The sequence below is a fragment of the Dromiciops gliroides genome, chromosome 3 (genome assembly GCF_019393635.1).
Source record: "Dromiciops gliroides isolate mDroGli1 chromosome 3, mDroGli1.pri, whole genome shotgun sequence".
Taxonomy (NCBI): Eukaryota; Metazoa; Chordata; class Mammalia; order Microbiotheria; family Microbiotheriidae; genus Dromiciops; species Dromiciops gliroides.
The window spans coordinates 173,027,086-173,043,957 of record NC_057863.1 but is presented as its reverse complement, the minus strand read 5'-3'; the positions used below and the strand labels follow the sequence as shown (position 1 = coordinate 173,043,957).

Here is a 16,872-nt window from a genome sequence, read left to right as displayed (position 1 = left end):
GATTTCAGAAAATTAGGGAAAGGAAATAGGGAAACTATGAACTAGGCATCACTATCATTTTTGTAAATGAAATTAAATATTACGCATTTAGATGATGCTTGGACACTACAATTGGCACAGTCTTTCAATTATATCCGTCTCTTTTTTCCAGGTCCTAAGGGTGAAGCAGGAAGAGTGGTTCCTTTACCTGGTCCCCCTGGAGCAGAGGGAGTTCCAGGACCCCCAGGTTTCCCAGGACCCCAAGGTATTTTTTAAAAATTTGTACTTCTAAAAAAATTTTTGTACTTCTTTTAAAATTGAAACATGACAAACTTCCAAATTTAGCTTGGGTTGACCATTTCCTATTCTCATTAAAGGTGACAGAGGTTTTCCTGGCACACCAGGAAGACAAGGACCTCCAGGAGAAAAAGGTGCTGTTGGCCAACCAGGAATAGGGTTTCCAGGACCCCCAGGACCAAAAGGTAAAAGTTTTGAATGGTAAAAAGGAGCTTAGTTAAAATTAAAAACATTGGGATGGGAATTCTCTGACTGGCCGTTCTACTAGCTGAGGAATCTTGTTTCTGTTTTCATTTCCATGACTGTAGAATGAATTAATAATAGCTTTCTGCCCCAGGAAGATATTATGGAAACAAAATAGAATCAGAAGTATAAAATAACTTTGTAATCTAGCAAAATTATTTATAAAGATGTAGGGTTATAGAATGTTGGTGGTTTGAAGAGAAGTGATTTATAAAGGTGTTTAGAGTGATAGCCATAACTTTTTTGTTGTTTGTTTTTTGGTAATGTTTTACTGATCAACTGAATAATTTTGGTTAGGAAAAAGTTTGGGGGTGGGATGGGAAATTTGTGTATGGAGTGTAATGGAAAGTAGGCCAAGAAACATCATTAACCTGATATTCCCTATTGTCTTAAAAAAAAAAAAACCAACCCTTTTGACCAGAAACTGTCCAGGGATCTACAGGAAAATTATTTGGGAAGGCCAGGAAAGAGGATCCAAACAGATACAGGGATAGGAAGCCTATTTATGGAGAAAAGATTCCTAGTCTGCCCAAGAACTACCTGTTCCCTCATTCTCATTGTGAATTGGTCCCTTATTATTTTTTGAGAACCTCTACTATATTCTAATTCTAGCTGTCTAGGATAAAGTCAGTTCTCTTTGGTAATTTAATTTGCTTGCTCAGTAACATAACCTAGTTTACCTGGCATGGATCAGTTCGATTTAAAGAATTGACAAGCATTAGTAGAAGGAATTTAATAACTCTGAGTTCTTAATACCAATGCAATCACAGTTCCAGGTCCACCCCCATGAACATAATACCATTTGGCCAGGCTCTGCTCTAGTTTCATAGCCATTAGGACAAAGGGTAAACACACACACACACACACACACACACACAACAAAAAACCCCCAAACTACCCTGCCCCCGTTTTGCCCCACTTTTCCCACACAAGCATAGACCAATATAGAACAATCCCAGGCATCTTAATAGGCTTATTATCAATACATTTCTAGAGCAGGGTATTGTAAAGCTTTTTTTGGCTTGAATGTTACCAGAGAGGCTTATTTATGACCAGTTATGTCCAGCACAATGCCTAGTACATTATTATATAGTAGGTGCTTAATAAAATAGCTGACTGATACCATACTGCACATTCTTCTGTGAGACTTAAGTTAAAAGCAGGAGAGAAAGGGCTTTGGGGAAGGAGAATAGAATGAAGGGGCATAGCAAAGACAGAGAAAAGAAAGAAAAAATGGGTTTGGATTTGGAAAAAAAAGAGGTGTATAAATTATAAAATCCAACTCACAGTGCCCTAGGTCACCCTCTGTGGTACCAGTTGAATAAATTATCTATGCTTGTTGTTTTCATAGAATGGATCTTTGTTTAATCTTCCAGCTAAGTTCAGTCCTGGTTCAGTAGGCCACAAAGCTCTTGCAATGTTAATGGCTCGCTTTATTCAATAGGTGTTGATGGCTTACCTGGAGCTATAGGTCAGCCTGGAAATCCAGGTCGGCCAGGATTTGATGGCTCACCAGGGAATCCAGGAGTCCCAGGCCAAAAAGTAAGTAGTATTTGTTCTTTCTTTTATTATTTTTAAAAGTGTTAATAAGAAAGGGAAAGTGAGAGGGATGATGCAGCTAAAATCTTACCCTGTACCTTTTCATTTGCTAGAGTTTCATTGGTTTGCTTTCCAATCAATCTAAGTTTAGTTTATCCAACTGGCTAGCTTATCTATTTGCCTTTTTTTTTTAACCAGAAAGAAAAACAACACTTTTTTTTATTAATTCCTTGATGGGGGAATTCATTTTAGCAAATCACTTCAGAATCAGAGTCCCTAAATATATTTTGATTTTGTAAACAACAACAACAACAAAACCCTCTTATTAAGAAAGTGAATGTGCTTTGATGCACATGGACTAGGAGACAGGAAATCAGACCTATAGTTCTACCTTTGCTAGTAACTTTCTGAATGACCTTGGGAAAATCACTTACCCTTTCCTCATCTGTGAAGCTATTTCTAGCTTCCATTCATCTTTGATTCTTTAATTCTATGATTCATGACACATTTCCTTAGAAACTGTATAACCACAGGGTAGAACTAAAATAGGAGGAGATTCTAGGATTATAGAACTAGAAGGGGCCTTAGTCCAATCCCTTCATCTTACAGATGAAACTGAGAGGTAATGTCATTTGTTCAAGGTTATATAGCTACTAATTGGCAAAATTCGGATTCAGACCTAGGGTGTCTTATTCCAAATTCAGGGCTTTTTTCCATAGTGTCGTTACTTTAGGACTTCAGAAGAAAGGACATATTTTACTGGAGAAAAAGATACTAAAATAATATTAGATGTGTCAGCATACATAATAAAACTGATACCAGAGAGTCCAAGAACAGAGGGAATTCATTGCAGGGTTAGGTTAGGTGACATGCTCAGGCTGAGAATGGAAACCTTTCTGGTAGGACAGAGCAAATTCCTTCTCCTCAATCAGGGATGCTAAGCCTGTTCCCCCACACCTCTCTTGGCTTCAGCCCTCTCTGGGGTAGCAAGAGAGTTAACTTCAGGGTAAGGTAGTAGAGTGGAATGAGCAATACTCTTGGTTTCAGAGGACCTGGGTTCCATCTCAGCTTTATAACTTATGTTTGTGACTTTGGACAAGTCATTTTACTTTCGTGGGCCTCAGTTTCCTAATACATAAAATTGGGGGTATAAACAGGATGACCTCGTTGTCCTTCTAGCTCTAGGGCATGTGAACATGCTTTTGGTGCTTGCTTCTTTTTTTGTCACCCCAAAAGAACCAGATCAAGTTGGTCTTGTTTAGGTATAAGTTGTAGTAGTTGGCCTCTGAAGCCCCTTTTAACCCTCAGATACCCTGATTTGTGAGAGGCAGCTAGTGAATAAAGTGCTGAGCCTGCAGTGAAAGAAGACCTGAGTTCAAATCAGCCTCAAAACCTTTTGAGTTTTGTGACCCTGGGCAAGTCACTTTAACTTCTGTCTGCCTCAGTTTCCTCAACTATAAAATGGGGTGTTAATAGTAGCACCTGATTCCCAGGGTTATTTGTTAAGGACTTACCACAGTGTTTGGTACATAGTAGGTGCTTAATAAATGCTTGTTTCTTTCCTTCCTTGATTTCATGAGGTTCACTACCTTGAGTGTCAGGTTCAGTCAATAGTTATTGTATGATTGAAGGAAACTTTCCACCCTAGAAACATTTTCCCATCAGCTTGCAGATGCCTGAAATACCTGGTAGAGGTAACTCTGTAGGGGGAAAGAATTACCTACTGTCAATCAATCAGTAACAAATATCAGATCCTTCCTAGCTATAAAATCCTGGAGGACACTAGGTACTCAATAGATGTATAGAAGAAGGTGCAAGAAGAAAAAAGCTGGGAACTGAAGACAATAGTTTTTGTAGGTTCTACCATGTTTAGTTTTAGATAAGCTAAAAGGCATAGTTGGCAGAGTGATGGGTTTGAAGAAAGGAAACCTGGCATTCAAATTCTGCCTCATATTCTTACTAACTGTGAGACCCTAAGCAAGCCATTTAACCTCTGCTTGCCTCAATTTCTTAAACTGTAAAAATGGGGATGGTAATAGCACCTATCTTCCATGTTTGTTCTGAATATCAACTGAGATAATGTGTAAAGTGTTTTGCAAACCTTATGTTGTTATTTAAGTGCTACTTGCTATTATTATCATTATTAGGTTGGGGTACATCACCATATAATGGGGAATATTGTCCCATACCTTCAACTAGCAGGCAACCTTGACTCCTTCCCATAAAGGAGGACTCTTTTACAATTTGATTGCTTCTTAAGTACAGGGACTTAGTAGAACCGTATCTTAGAAATAGGGAAGCTAGGTGGTACAGTGGATGAAGTGCAGCTATGTAGTGCAGTGAATAGAGTGCTGGCTCTGGAATCAGGAAGACTCATCTTCCTAAATTCAAATCCATCCTCAGGTATTTATTATCTGTGTGACCCTGGAAAATGAGCTGGAGAAGGAAATGGCAAACTACTCCAGTATCTTTGCCAAGGAAACACTACATGGGATCATGAAGAATCAGATATGACTGAAAAACAACTGAACAACATCTTACAAATGCATGTGCTTGCTGAATATTTGTTGAATTTACTTATATTGAAGGCACTTTGCTTATCAATGGAAGTAGTCATATAATTTGTCTTGAAGGAAGGCCAAAGAGGAGTCCTATTAGCATTTTACAAAAAGAAGGCTACCCTTCATATTCTGCACTGAATATTTGGAGAGAGAGAGAGAGAGAGAGAGAGAGAGAGAGAGAGAGAGAGAGAGAGAGAGAGAGAGAGAACTATAAATTTAGTCTCAATCCTCTTTTATTTGTACATTAAAATGTTCATGCTTGTTAGTGTTTATTAAATGTATGATTTTAAAGAAAAAATGAGCGTTCACTGAACTTGTAAACTCCACCTAGGAAAAAAAATAGATCTCCATAGGTTTTTCCAAATAGTGAGCTCAGTTGCCAACCAAAAGCCAGGCCATAGCAAATGTGGCTATTGACATGTTTCTGTCTCATATAGTTAGCTGAGTTCCAATGGAAGGCAAATGGATTGTTTGCTATTATAAATAATGTGTACCCTTAAAAATACTCCAAGATCGTGGAGCTTGACTTTTTGTTATTGACTCTTCTTGTAGCATGCACAATTGAGTCACGGTTGGTGCATACAGACAAAAGACTGTTCTTTGAAGAGAATGTTATTAATTTTAAGATTTTTTAAAGTATGTGTTGGGTTCAAAAGCCATGGATACTGGCTTTTGATTATAACAGAAATCAACCATGCCTCAATCAAAATAATTGTTTTTTGGCTTTGCATACAACTTATCAAGCACTTATCTAACACATAACTTGAAGCCAAATTTTATTGCTCTTTTCTTCCTATAGAAAACTTAATTTTTTTTTCATTCTCATTACTTATTAAATACCTTTATATTATAAAATGTTTTAAAAGACACTTTTTAAAGCACTGATTAACATTGAAAAACATTAATTAGGCATGGTGCACTATTATGATTCTGAACACTGCCCCTTTATTAAGAGGACATTAGGGGCAGCTAGGTAGCACAGTAGATAAAGCATTGGCCTTGGATTCAGGAGGACCTGAGTTCAAATCCAGCCCCAAACACTTGACACTTAACTAGGTGTGTGACCATGGGCAAGTCACTTAACCCTCATTGCCCTGCAAAACCAAAACAAAACAAAAAATTAAAAGCAAAAAAAAAAACAAATTAAAAAAAAAGACATCAGCTCACTAGCCAGAAAGCAGTTATTTTGCATTTTGTCACATATTTGGGTCCAACAAGAAAACCTTAAGAACTCTAGTCTCAAAAAAACATGTCAGGGGGCAGCTAGATGGTGCAGTGGATAGAGCACCGGCCCTGGAGTCAGGAGTACCTGAGTTCAAATCCGGCCTCAGACACTTAACACTTACTAGCTGTGTGACCCTGGGCAAGTCACTTAACCCCAATTGCCTCACTAAACAAAAACAAAAACAAAAAAACCAAAACATGTCGGGATACAATCAAGTTAGGGAGGAAAAAAATACTATCTTTCTGGGACTACAAATTCCCAGGAATTTATTCAGTTTTCAAAGCCTTTCTTTAATTACAGGGAAAGTCAGAATGCCTAGTTACATTTATTATAAATTGATCTTGCCTTTTCATTTTTTCTTTTTAATATCAAGGGTGAGCCTGGAGTGGGTTTACCAGGTCCCAAAGGATCATCAGGTCTTCCCGGCATTCCAGGTCTTCCTGGTGAAAAGGGGAGCATTGGTGGACCAGGCATCCCAGGAGAACATGGACTTTTGGGGCCACCTGGGCTGCAAGGACTCAGAGGTAATGGTTTCAAAGAGAAAATTCTGACCAAATTAATTCCTTTCCTGAAATTGCCTGTCTATGAGTGGGAAGTAGGAGGTTCCTGATGTGGGGGAATTGGTTCACAATTTTTGTTTCTTCTCTTTAGGTGACCCAGGGCCACAAGGAATCCAAGGCCCCAAAGGTGCACCTGGTGTTCCAGGAATAGGCCCACCTGGAGTTATGGGACCCCCTGGAGGACAGGGGCCACCAGGATTAGCAGGTAAGTCAGAGTTCTCTGTGGCATCAGTAGTTGGGGGAAAAAAAAACCCCTGTAATGTCAGTGAAAGAAGTGATAGGCATAAACCTAAATAATACATTGGGTAGGATAGGATTTGAAGAAAGTACTTTTTTCCATTTTCTTTATAATTTTTATTTTTCAAATAACAAGTATTTTTTTATCTAATGACCCCCCACATTATTGGGTGAGTTAAAAAAACCCTGAAAATAAATATTTTAAAATTTAATTTTCTTTTTATTTTAAAAATAAAGAAGCAATTAAAAACAAAAAAGGAAAACATCTTTCAAGGCATAACTACAGCTATACAGTCTGGCAAATGTCCAAAAATGTATGTCTCATTTTATGTTTTAAAGCTTATTACTTCTCTGTCAAGTGGTGAGTGACATGATTCATATTCATCCTTTTAGATTAGCTGTTCATCATTATGTTTATCAGAGTTATAAAGTCTTTAAAAGATGTTTTTCTTTATAACATTATCATGGTATGGATTGTTCTCCTAATTCTGTTCACCTTGCTTTGTATCATTTCATAGAAGTCTTCCTAGTCTTCTTGTAATTAATTGTCCACGTCATTATCTCACATGGCACAATAGTATTCCATTATATTCATATATGAACGTTTTCTTCTTTCTTTGATTTCTGTGAGGCATAGACTTGATAATGATATAGTTGAGTCAGAGTATATGAAGAATTCGATAACTTTCTGGGCATAGCTCCAAATGGCTTTCCAGAATCACTGGACCATTTTGCAGCTCCACTGATAATGCACTAGCAGGATAACTTTCAATTTGTAGAAAGAGTTTGATTGGTTATCTAAGTTAGTTTTCCTTCTCATGTGCTTATGATACATGCCATTAGAAGGAGAATGAGTAAAACATCCTTGAATTTTTATCATATCTTTAACATTTTTGTAACCAAATGAAAGTGGATTCTCTTTATTACTTCTTTAGTGGTGTTGTTGATTGGTGACTGATTCAAATTAGGGTGGGGGCATATGAACAGAAGCAATTTCTAGTTCCTTCAATAATTTTACAACAAAGAGGGGCAGGATGGTGGAAATCCATGAATAATTTTTTTTTTTTTTTAGTGAGGCAATTGGGGTTAAGTGACTTGCCCAGGGTCACACAACTAGTAAGTGTTAAATGTCTGAGGCCAGATTTGAACTCAGGTACTCCTGAATCCAGGGCCGGTGCTCTATCCACTGAGCCACCTAGCTGCCCCGAATAATTATTTTTGAACTCAGCTCTCTCTGCTGGGAATTAGGTTAATTATATCTAATACGGACATACATGCTTTTCTTATAGAGTTCACCAATTAAAAATGAAATATCTAGTAGGCTGTTCTTTCAGTATACAAGTTGACATTATTTGCTTTTTGCCTTACTTCAGGTCCTCCTGGAATCAAAGGAGAGAAGGGTTACCCTGGATTCCCAGGATCAGATATGCCAGGACCCAAAGGAGATAAGGGAAGTCCAGGTCTTCCTGGCTTAACAGGCCAAATAGGGTTACCTGGGCCCCCTGGCACACAAGGGTCTCCTGGACTTCCAGGTTTTCCAGGTAAGTCATTTTTGTGAACTCTTCCTCCCAAAAATTGTTAAATGAAGTGATACCCATTTATTTGAATATTCAGGGTCAGGTGAAGGACTGTCAGCTACATGCAGGTCTGGAATAACATTGACTCTTCTTTTCCTTCACTCATAGGTCCCAAGGGAGAAATGGGAGTAATGGGAACCCCTGGTCAGCCAGGTCCCCCTGGACCAGTAGGTACTCCAGGATTCCAAGGAGTAAAAGGTAAGGCTAATTGACAGCTACAAAAAACATCAATGCTCTCTCTAGATTTTGATTTCTTAATGACTTTTTGAAAATAGTTGAAGTATACAGATATCCCTTCCAAATTGCAACTTTCCCCATCGTGGCTTTAATATATTGTGGGTCATGGCAGCTAGGTGGTGCAGTGGATAAAGCACCAGCCCTGGATTCAGGAGGACCTGAGTTCAAATTCGGCCTCAGACACTTGACACTTACTAGCTGTGTGACCCTGGGCAAGTCTTTTAACCCTCATTGCCCCACTAAATATATATATATATATATATATATATATATATATATAAATAGTGGGTCAACATAAGAAATTATATGGGAATTTTGGAGGTGTTTTGTGGAAGCCACAGACAATACATAAAAACCAGTACATGATACAGAAAAAAAGTTTAGAAACTGAGAAATGCATAAAATATATGTATAGTATTTTAAAATATCAACACGAATTTTACAATAAGGTACTGTAGACAGCCCATAAAAGAAAAATAATGTAAAAATTCAGATTTCTTCTCAGGTCTGAAGGGAAGACCAAAGAATTTTACATGCCCCTAAGCCTCACTATATAGGAGGGATTAACTATATTTTCACAAGAATCACAGAGTCTGGGGGCAGCTAGGTGGCACAGTGGATAAAACATCAGCCCTGGATTCAGGAGGACCTGAGTTCAAATCTGGCCTCAGACACTTGACACTTACTAGCTGTGTGACCCAGGCCAAGTTACTTAACCCTCGTTGCCCTGCAAAATAAATGGATAGATAGATAGGTAGATGATAGATGATAGATAGATGAATGAATGGATGAATAAATGAATGAATGAATGAATAGACAAACAAACAAATGAATGAATGAATAAGTGAACAAACAAACAAATAAATGAGAATCACAGAGTCTGAAAGGACTCTGGGGATCATTAAGTGTATGAGAATCTTATCTACTGTATCTTAGAGGGGAGAAATATTTCATTTCAAGAGGTGGGCTGTATATGTCTCCAGTGGTGTTGGCTTAAGGGGACAAATTTTCTGGGATAATTTATAATCTAATTAAGAGTTTTGTAATGGAAACTGAGCACACAGAATCAAGTGAACTCTATCATGTAGATTTAAAAGAAGATTGGTTTTTGGGAAGCATTTGTGTACTGATCTGTTCTCTGATCATTTAAGTGCATTATGATGAAAGAAATTCGGGGGCAGCTAGGTGGCACAATGGATAAAGCACCAGCCCTGGATTCAGGAGGACCTGAGTTCAAATCTAGGCTAAGACACTTGATGCTTACTGGCTGTGTGATCCTGTTGCTATGAATTTTATGGATGAAGTTTTTTCCCTATGGAAACAATTTTTTAAAAAAATAATTTTTTTCACTTTCCTTATTCTCTTAATAGATATTTGGTTTTTAAATGGATGAATGATATAGGCATTTTAGGAAAGGAGAAAAGAGGATAGAAACTCAATAAACCAATTAATTTCTATGAATGCCTTATACTTCAGTAATGTTAAGAAAATGAATACAAATATTAACTTAAATGATCATTTCTATTGGGTCAGCTTCTTCTATATAACCTGCTTATTATATAGTTATCATATTCAATCCAACGTTTCATCAGTATATGTACTCCAACCACTGACATATGGTGCAATCTTCTTCATATCTTTTTTGGGCAGTCTTTATGAATGACTTTGGCCAGAGCATTCATGGCAAATCTTCTGAATATGAGCCCCTCTAAACTTAAGTTAATCTTTAGATAACATTTTTTTTTATTGAGGCAATTGGGGATAAGTGACTTGCCCAGGGTCACACAGCTAGTAAGTGTTAAGTGTCTGAGGCCGGATTTGACCTCAGGTACTCCTGACTCCAGGGCTGGTGCTCTATCCACTGCGCCATCTAGCTGCCCCTTTAGATAACATTTATATTAAGTCTGGCAAAACTCCATTGAAAGAGACTTTGAGAATCTGAGGTAATCACTATGGCATAAGGAAATATGAAAGGAATGGAATAGGAAAGAATAGATCAGAAACAGACACAATAACTGGTAATTAAATATTATATAATGCAAATGTATTATGTCACAGTTTTATAAATGAACATGTTAACCTACTAGTATGTGTCTTTCTAACACAAATAAGCATTCTTAGCCTAATTCTGGTCTTATCTTCTTTCTCTCTAGGTGACCAAGGTTTTCCAGGTACAACAGGACCCAGGGGTGATCCTGGTTTCAAAGGTGATAAAGGTGATGCTGGTCTTCCTGGACAGCCAGGATCAATGGATAAAGTGGACATGGACAGTATGAAGGGTCAGAAAGGAGATCAAGGAGAGAAAGGTAATATTTCTGTCATTTTGAGTTAGAAAAACCTGTGCATTTAGGGAAGAACTTTTAACCTAAAGTAGTATATAACATTTATTCAACTTTTAGCATCTTTTAGCATTCTCTGAAGTCTTTACGAATAAAATAGGCCAGTGCTCTCCCCTCCCCTAACTAGTTAATATTATCATCAACTTTGATTTGACTAGTGTAGGACAGCAGTGAGCACCCATATGAAAACCATCAGCAGCTGGCTCAAGCCAGCTCATAGCAAGGCCCTGTGCTCCCAGAGGATGGAAACAGCAAGGCCCCACTCAACCAACCTGGAAGATAGATCCAGGAGAGATAATTTAAGGATTATTGGACTACATGTAAACCATGATCAAAATAAGAGCCTAGACATCATATTGCAAGAAATTATCAAAGAAAACTGCCCTCATATTCTAGAACCAAAGGATAAAATAGAAATTCAAAGAATCCACTGATCACCTCCTGAAAAATATTCCAAAATGTAAACTACCAGGAATATTACAGCCAAATTTCAGAGCTTCCAGATCAAGGAAAAAATATTGCTAGCAATCAGAAAAAAACAATTCAAATATCATGGAACCATAGTCAGAATAATACAAAGCTGAGCAGCTTCTACATTAAAGTACTTGAGGGCTAAGAAGATGATATTCTAGAGGACAAAGCAGCTAGGATTACAACCAAGAATCACCTACCCAGGAAAACTGATTATAGTCTTTCAGGAGAAGAATTGGGTATTCAAAGAAATAGAGGACTTTCAAGCATTCCTGAAGAAAAGACCAGAGCTAAACAGAGAATTTGATTTTAAAACACAAGACTCAAAAGAAGCATAAAAAGATAAACAGGAAAGAGAAAACATAAGGGATTTATAAGGTTAAACTGTTTACATTCCTACATGGGAAGATTATACTAGTAATTCTTAAGTTTTGTCACTATTAGGGCAGTTAGAAAGAGTATACGTAGACAAAGGCTGTGGGTATAAGTTGACTATGATGGGATGATATAAAAAAACCCCAACAAAAACAAAATTAAGTAGTGAGAAAGAGGATCACACTGGGAGAATAGAGAATTAGAATGGGGTAAATTATCTCACATGAAGAAGCATGAAGGTGCTGTTACAGTGAAGGGAAAGATGAGTGGTGGTAGCAGACAATGCTTGACCCTTACTCTCATTGGAATTGGCTCAAAGAGCCATTTAGGTATAGGAATCTGTCTTACTGCATAAGGAAATAGGAAGGAAGAGGGTTTAAGAAGTGGGGGGGACTAATAGAAGGGAGGGCAGATTAGGGGAGGTTTTGTTTAGAAGAAAAACACTTGTGAGGAGGAACAGAGTAAAAGGAAAGAGGAGAGAGAGAACAGGATAAACGGGGAGATAGGATGGAGGGAAATACACTATAATCATAACTGTGAATGTGAATGGCATGAACTCACCCATAAAATAAAAACATCATAAGCAGAGTGCATTAAAAACAATATGTTTTTAGAAGAAACACATTTGAATCAGAGAGACACACAGAGTAAAGATAAGGGGCTGGAGCAGAATCTATTATGGTTCAGATGAAGTAAAAAAAAAAATCAGAGGGTAAGATAGTTTTTACCCTTTATGCTCCCTTAACTCTCTTTTGTAATAGATGAATTAAAACACATAGGGAAATGTTTCATAATTAATTATTATATAGCATAGGGTGAAGGACTGGACTTAAAGTTTCATTGACATTAGGATTTCTAAGCGGGTCAGTACCTTAGATCCTTCAAGAGTTGCCATGGGGAGAGGAGTCCAATTATTAGTGTTGTATTTTTGTTTCTAGCACAATGCTTTATAAATAGTAGGCAATACATATTTATTAAATGCTGTTTTGGGTTCTTTCTCCCTCAGTGTCACTGACTTTGCCTTTTGTATATCTGTTTCTTTCTCTCATTTACTACTTGTGATACTCAGGACAAACTGGGCCAATTGGAGATAAAGGGGCCAGAGGAGATCCTGGCACTCCAGGAGTACCTGGGAAGGATGGACAAGCAGGAACTCCCGGCCAGCCAGGTACAGGACATTATTTTGGTGCTCTAATGTACATTTGGAATTTAATTTCAAAGTACTATGTGAATGTTGGTTAAAAAAACATTTTAAACCAAATATTTGATATTGCTTTTTCTTCCTCTTTTTTCTTAAAGGTCCTAAAGGTGATCAAGGTCTTGGTGGCTCTCCAGGTGCTCCAGGTCTACCAGGACCAAAGGGTTCTGTTGGTGGAATGGGCTTGCCAGGTAAATTGGGACTTTGTGAAAGGATCTTCTTTATAGTGCATGACAAAGTGCAATTAAAAATGATAGGATCAATCTGCCAAATGAAATCATGTAACATAGTCTGGGGAGGAAGAGATCACACTTACATTAACAAATGCATTGTATTTTCATTAATTAATGTATTTTAATGTGTTTACAAAGTCAGCATCACTCATGTTAAACTGAAAGGGTAGCCCAATATATTGGGACTTGTTTCTTGAAGCCAGAAAATTAAATAGGATAATGAAATTTCCAAGGAGATAGTTGTCTTTCCACTGAAAAGAATTTGCAATTAATTTGAACTTGATTGCCTTTTAATATTGTTTTCATTTATATCATGGTAGCCACTATCTCAACCAATTCTCAACACTCCAGGATTTCTCTCTAGTATTTTTCTTTGTCCTTGATGAGTACATACAACATTTCTATAATGGTTTTTATAGAGACAAATCCAATGCTGTATCCACTATGCCATGCTTACTTGTCTATGATCTTTAGAGAATTTAAGAATTGCTTGGAATAGTCAGAAGAGAACTGATTTACTTAGGATCACACAGCTAGTCTTTTTCAAAAACTGGTGCAGGTCTTTCTGACTCAAATCCAATTTTTTTTCAGTTTGCCATGTAACTTAAAAGTTTTAGAAAACTGGAACACTGGGAAGGGATATAATTTGTTGACAATATTGTGATAGGTGCAAGAGAAAATTCAGCTTCTCCTGGCTTCAATTCTGGCTCTTTGTCCACTTTGCCCTTAACTCTTCTATATGTAAAATGTAGTAGGTGCTTAATAATCAGTCAATCTACAAACATTTATTAAGTGCCTACTGTGTACCAGGCATTGAATTTTGTTTTGTTTTGTTTTTTGGGGTTTTTTTTTGGTGGGGCAATGAGGGTTAAGTGTCTTGCTCAGGGTCACACAGGTAGTAAGTGTCAAGTGTCTGAGGCTGGATTTGAACTCAGGTCCTCCTGAATCAAGGCCTGGTGCTTTATCCACTGTGCCCCCTTAGCTGCCCCCCCCCCCTCAGCCATTGAATTTAATTATGACTGGGTATCCCATCAAACTCTCTTTTAGCTATATTCTCTTCAATTAATTTTACTGGTTTAGTGAGAGAGTACTGCTGACAATCACCAGTCAAACTCCTCAGTGTGTCTTATATATAGTATATGCTCTCAATCAGCCCTTGACTCCTGTTTAGTTAGGAAGTGAAATATTTGCTGGCAAAGACTTTCTGTGCTCTTTCTGCCTCATTGTGTCTGCTGTACTTTGTACATTGTGTACTGGTAAAATGTCTTGATGAAGTGGTAGGTAATACTCAGCACTAGTGCCCGTGCTTTTATTTGTTTTGGTCTGGTTTCCTTGACCTTATCTTTTTGGTTTTATTTCTGCTTTCTCATACAGAACCTCTCATTGGGTGTTAGAACCCAGATATAGTTGTCCCAGTATCATCAACAGAATGGATAACTACATTTTGTAGCTATCTGGCAAATCCATCACATATTTGTTATATTAAAGAGATTTACCAATACAGATATGGTTCAGTAAATTCAGTGTCATTGCTAGCTAATTATTGGTCCTTGGACAGAGACAGAATATTGAAAGCATTATTTATTTCTCAGTTGCTGTTAGGTTGTATTCAGAAAGCTGTATCTTTCTTCTCATCCTTTGTCCTTTTTTCCTATTCCCATCACTGTTGTTTCAGGAGAAGATCACACAAGACTGAGGGCCATTTTATTCTCATAACCTGTTTCCTAAGTTGCCATGGCAAAAAATAAAATAAAAAGATATTATTACAAGGCATGCTTACCAGAAACTCTGGGAATGATTCACTTAGTACTCAGTGAGAATAATCCTCATCCAGCAAAGTGATAAGCAATCCATGTATAGCTAGGACCATAAGCAAAGTCTTTTGGCTTGGTAGAAGCTATTACAGTTTATATTCTAATGGCATACATTTTTGTAAAGTCGGGATCACTTCCATATCAAGGTAGGGCAAGGAGATAGGACAACTTTAATAGAGATTACCCTTCAAAAGAGAAGTATAAATTTGTTTTTCACATAATGGCTAATGAGAGACTGTTTTTCAGACGTGTGACTAAAATTTCTCAAAACTCAACAACAAAAAATAGACACGAAACAGACAAAATATAATCCATAATATAAACATTTTCCTGGGAAAATAGCATTAAAGTGTTTGTTTAATAGCTACTGTCAGTGTTGTTCTTAGGATGAAATGAGATAATTATAAATCACTATATAAATGCTAGTTATTATTAGTAATAAATAACCTAAGTCCAACATTGGGATTGGTTAACTGGGATTCTGGCCATCTCCATCAAAGTCATTGTTTTATTTAAAATGTGAAATATGAGATTATAATTTATAGGATTGGGTATATTGAGATTTTGGACATTTGCATGAAGATTTATGGATAATAAAGCATGAAAACTGTTAATGAAACATTCAGCTCTAAAAATGATAGCAGTCCCAACCTTGCATTCAGAAAGCTTGAGTTTTAATTTTGACTCCTTTACTACCCGTGTGACTTTTCAGAAGTCTCTTGACTTCTCTGGGATCAGTTTTCTCTTTTGTAGAATGAAGGCATTGGACTTAGATGATCTCTTTAAATATACTTCTCATTTTTTTAAATCAATGGGCCCAAGTAGAAGTTAACGTAACCTTATGACTACTTCATTCTTGGCAGGAAACTCTTTTTTTCTTCAAATTAAAAAAAAAATAAACTTGAGGGCTAGTTCATTAGTGATTGAAGACTATGTGGCTTGTATGTTTAGGGTCACCTGGAGAAAAAGGAATACAAGGAATCCCAGGCTCCCAAGGTATCCCAGGCTTCCCTGGATTAAAAGGAGAAAAAGGAGTGAAGGGAGAAGCAGGTCGCCCAGGCATTGGGACTCCTGGACTTCCTGGTGAAAAGGTATTTACCCTCTTTTACTTAGGGGTCACTCCTATCTACCACATACCTTTTTCTAATATACTAGCTTTTATACTTAGGCAGATCCAAGTTAATTTTTTTATTAGTATTGACATTCCCTTTACTGATGTAGCTTATAACCCTCCATGTCTGCACTACTTGTCCTTGTCCATCTGTAAATATAACCGAATGTACTGAAGAGCATCATCATAGTAGTGATGGAACACTCAAGCTATCTATCCATCTGCTATCTCTTAATCTTACTACATGACCAACCTTCCTCTTCTTTGGTTCATATATATTCTTGTGAATATTTAATATGCTAATCATGTCTATGTAAGTCATAAATGAAAATGTGCCATAGCCTATTTATATTCACTATTCATAGAAACTGTTAGTTTTTCAGTGGTTTTCAGTAGTCACTTTTCATTTTGATTCTTCTGTTACCATTTGGTCTTAGGGAGTTACCTGAACTCTCTAAGAGCTTAAGATGCAAAGAAAATACCAATATGCATTTGTAGAGAGAACTTCCTTACCCAGGATCTGTATCCTTATCTATATCTGATATCTATATTCCTTATCTATATCAAAATCACAAGTCCAATTTTTATTTCTAACCCATGGTCATAGTGTTTTATGATGCCATAGTATAGTCATATAACATCACTGGGAGAATTGGTATTATTAAATATTAAATAATTAAATTTATTATATATTATAATATAATGTTATACTATTTAATAATATTATAAAATATAAAATATTAAAAAGATATTTTATTAGTGTTTTTCCCCTGCAGCAGAGAGCAACCTGTGATATAAATAATTTTCTGTATTATATCTTGTCTTTGTTTATTTTATATTAAATCAATATTAGCGTATGGTACTTTGTCTCATACA

At 36.9% G+C, this 16,872-nt stretch overlaps 1 protein-coding gene across 1 annotated transcript in view; it reads left to right on the top strand.

Moving 5' to 3' along the window:
* The window catches only part of COL4A1 (collagen type IV alpha 1 chain), a 217,974-nt gene that overhangs the window by 164,159 nt on the left and 36,943 nt on the right, over positions 1-16,872 (top strand). The window contains exons 27-37 of the mRNA XM_043992107.1: positions 152-244; positions 357-461; positions 1,964-2,061; positions 6,218-6,368; positions 6,496-6,609; positions 8,015-8,182; positions 8,327-8,416; positions 10,609-10,761; positions 12,710-12,808; positions 12,940-13,029; positions 15,837-15,976. Coding sequence (XP_043848042.1) covers positions 152-244; positions 357-461; positions 1,964-2,061; positions 6,218-6,368; positions 6,496-6,609; positions 8,015-8,182; positions 8,327-8,416; positions 10,609-10,761; positions 12,710-12,808; positions 12,940-13,029; positions 15,837-15,976 — 1,301 coding nt within the window. The remainder of the gene's footprint in view (positions 1-151; positions 245-356; positions 462-1,963; positions 2,062-6,217; positions 6,369-6,495; positions 6,610-8,014; positions 8,183-8,326; positions 8,417-10,608; positions 10,762-12,709; positions 12,809-12,939; positions 13,030-15,836; positions 15,977-16,872) is intronic.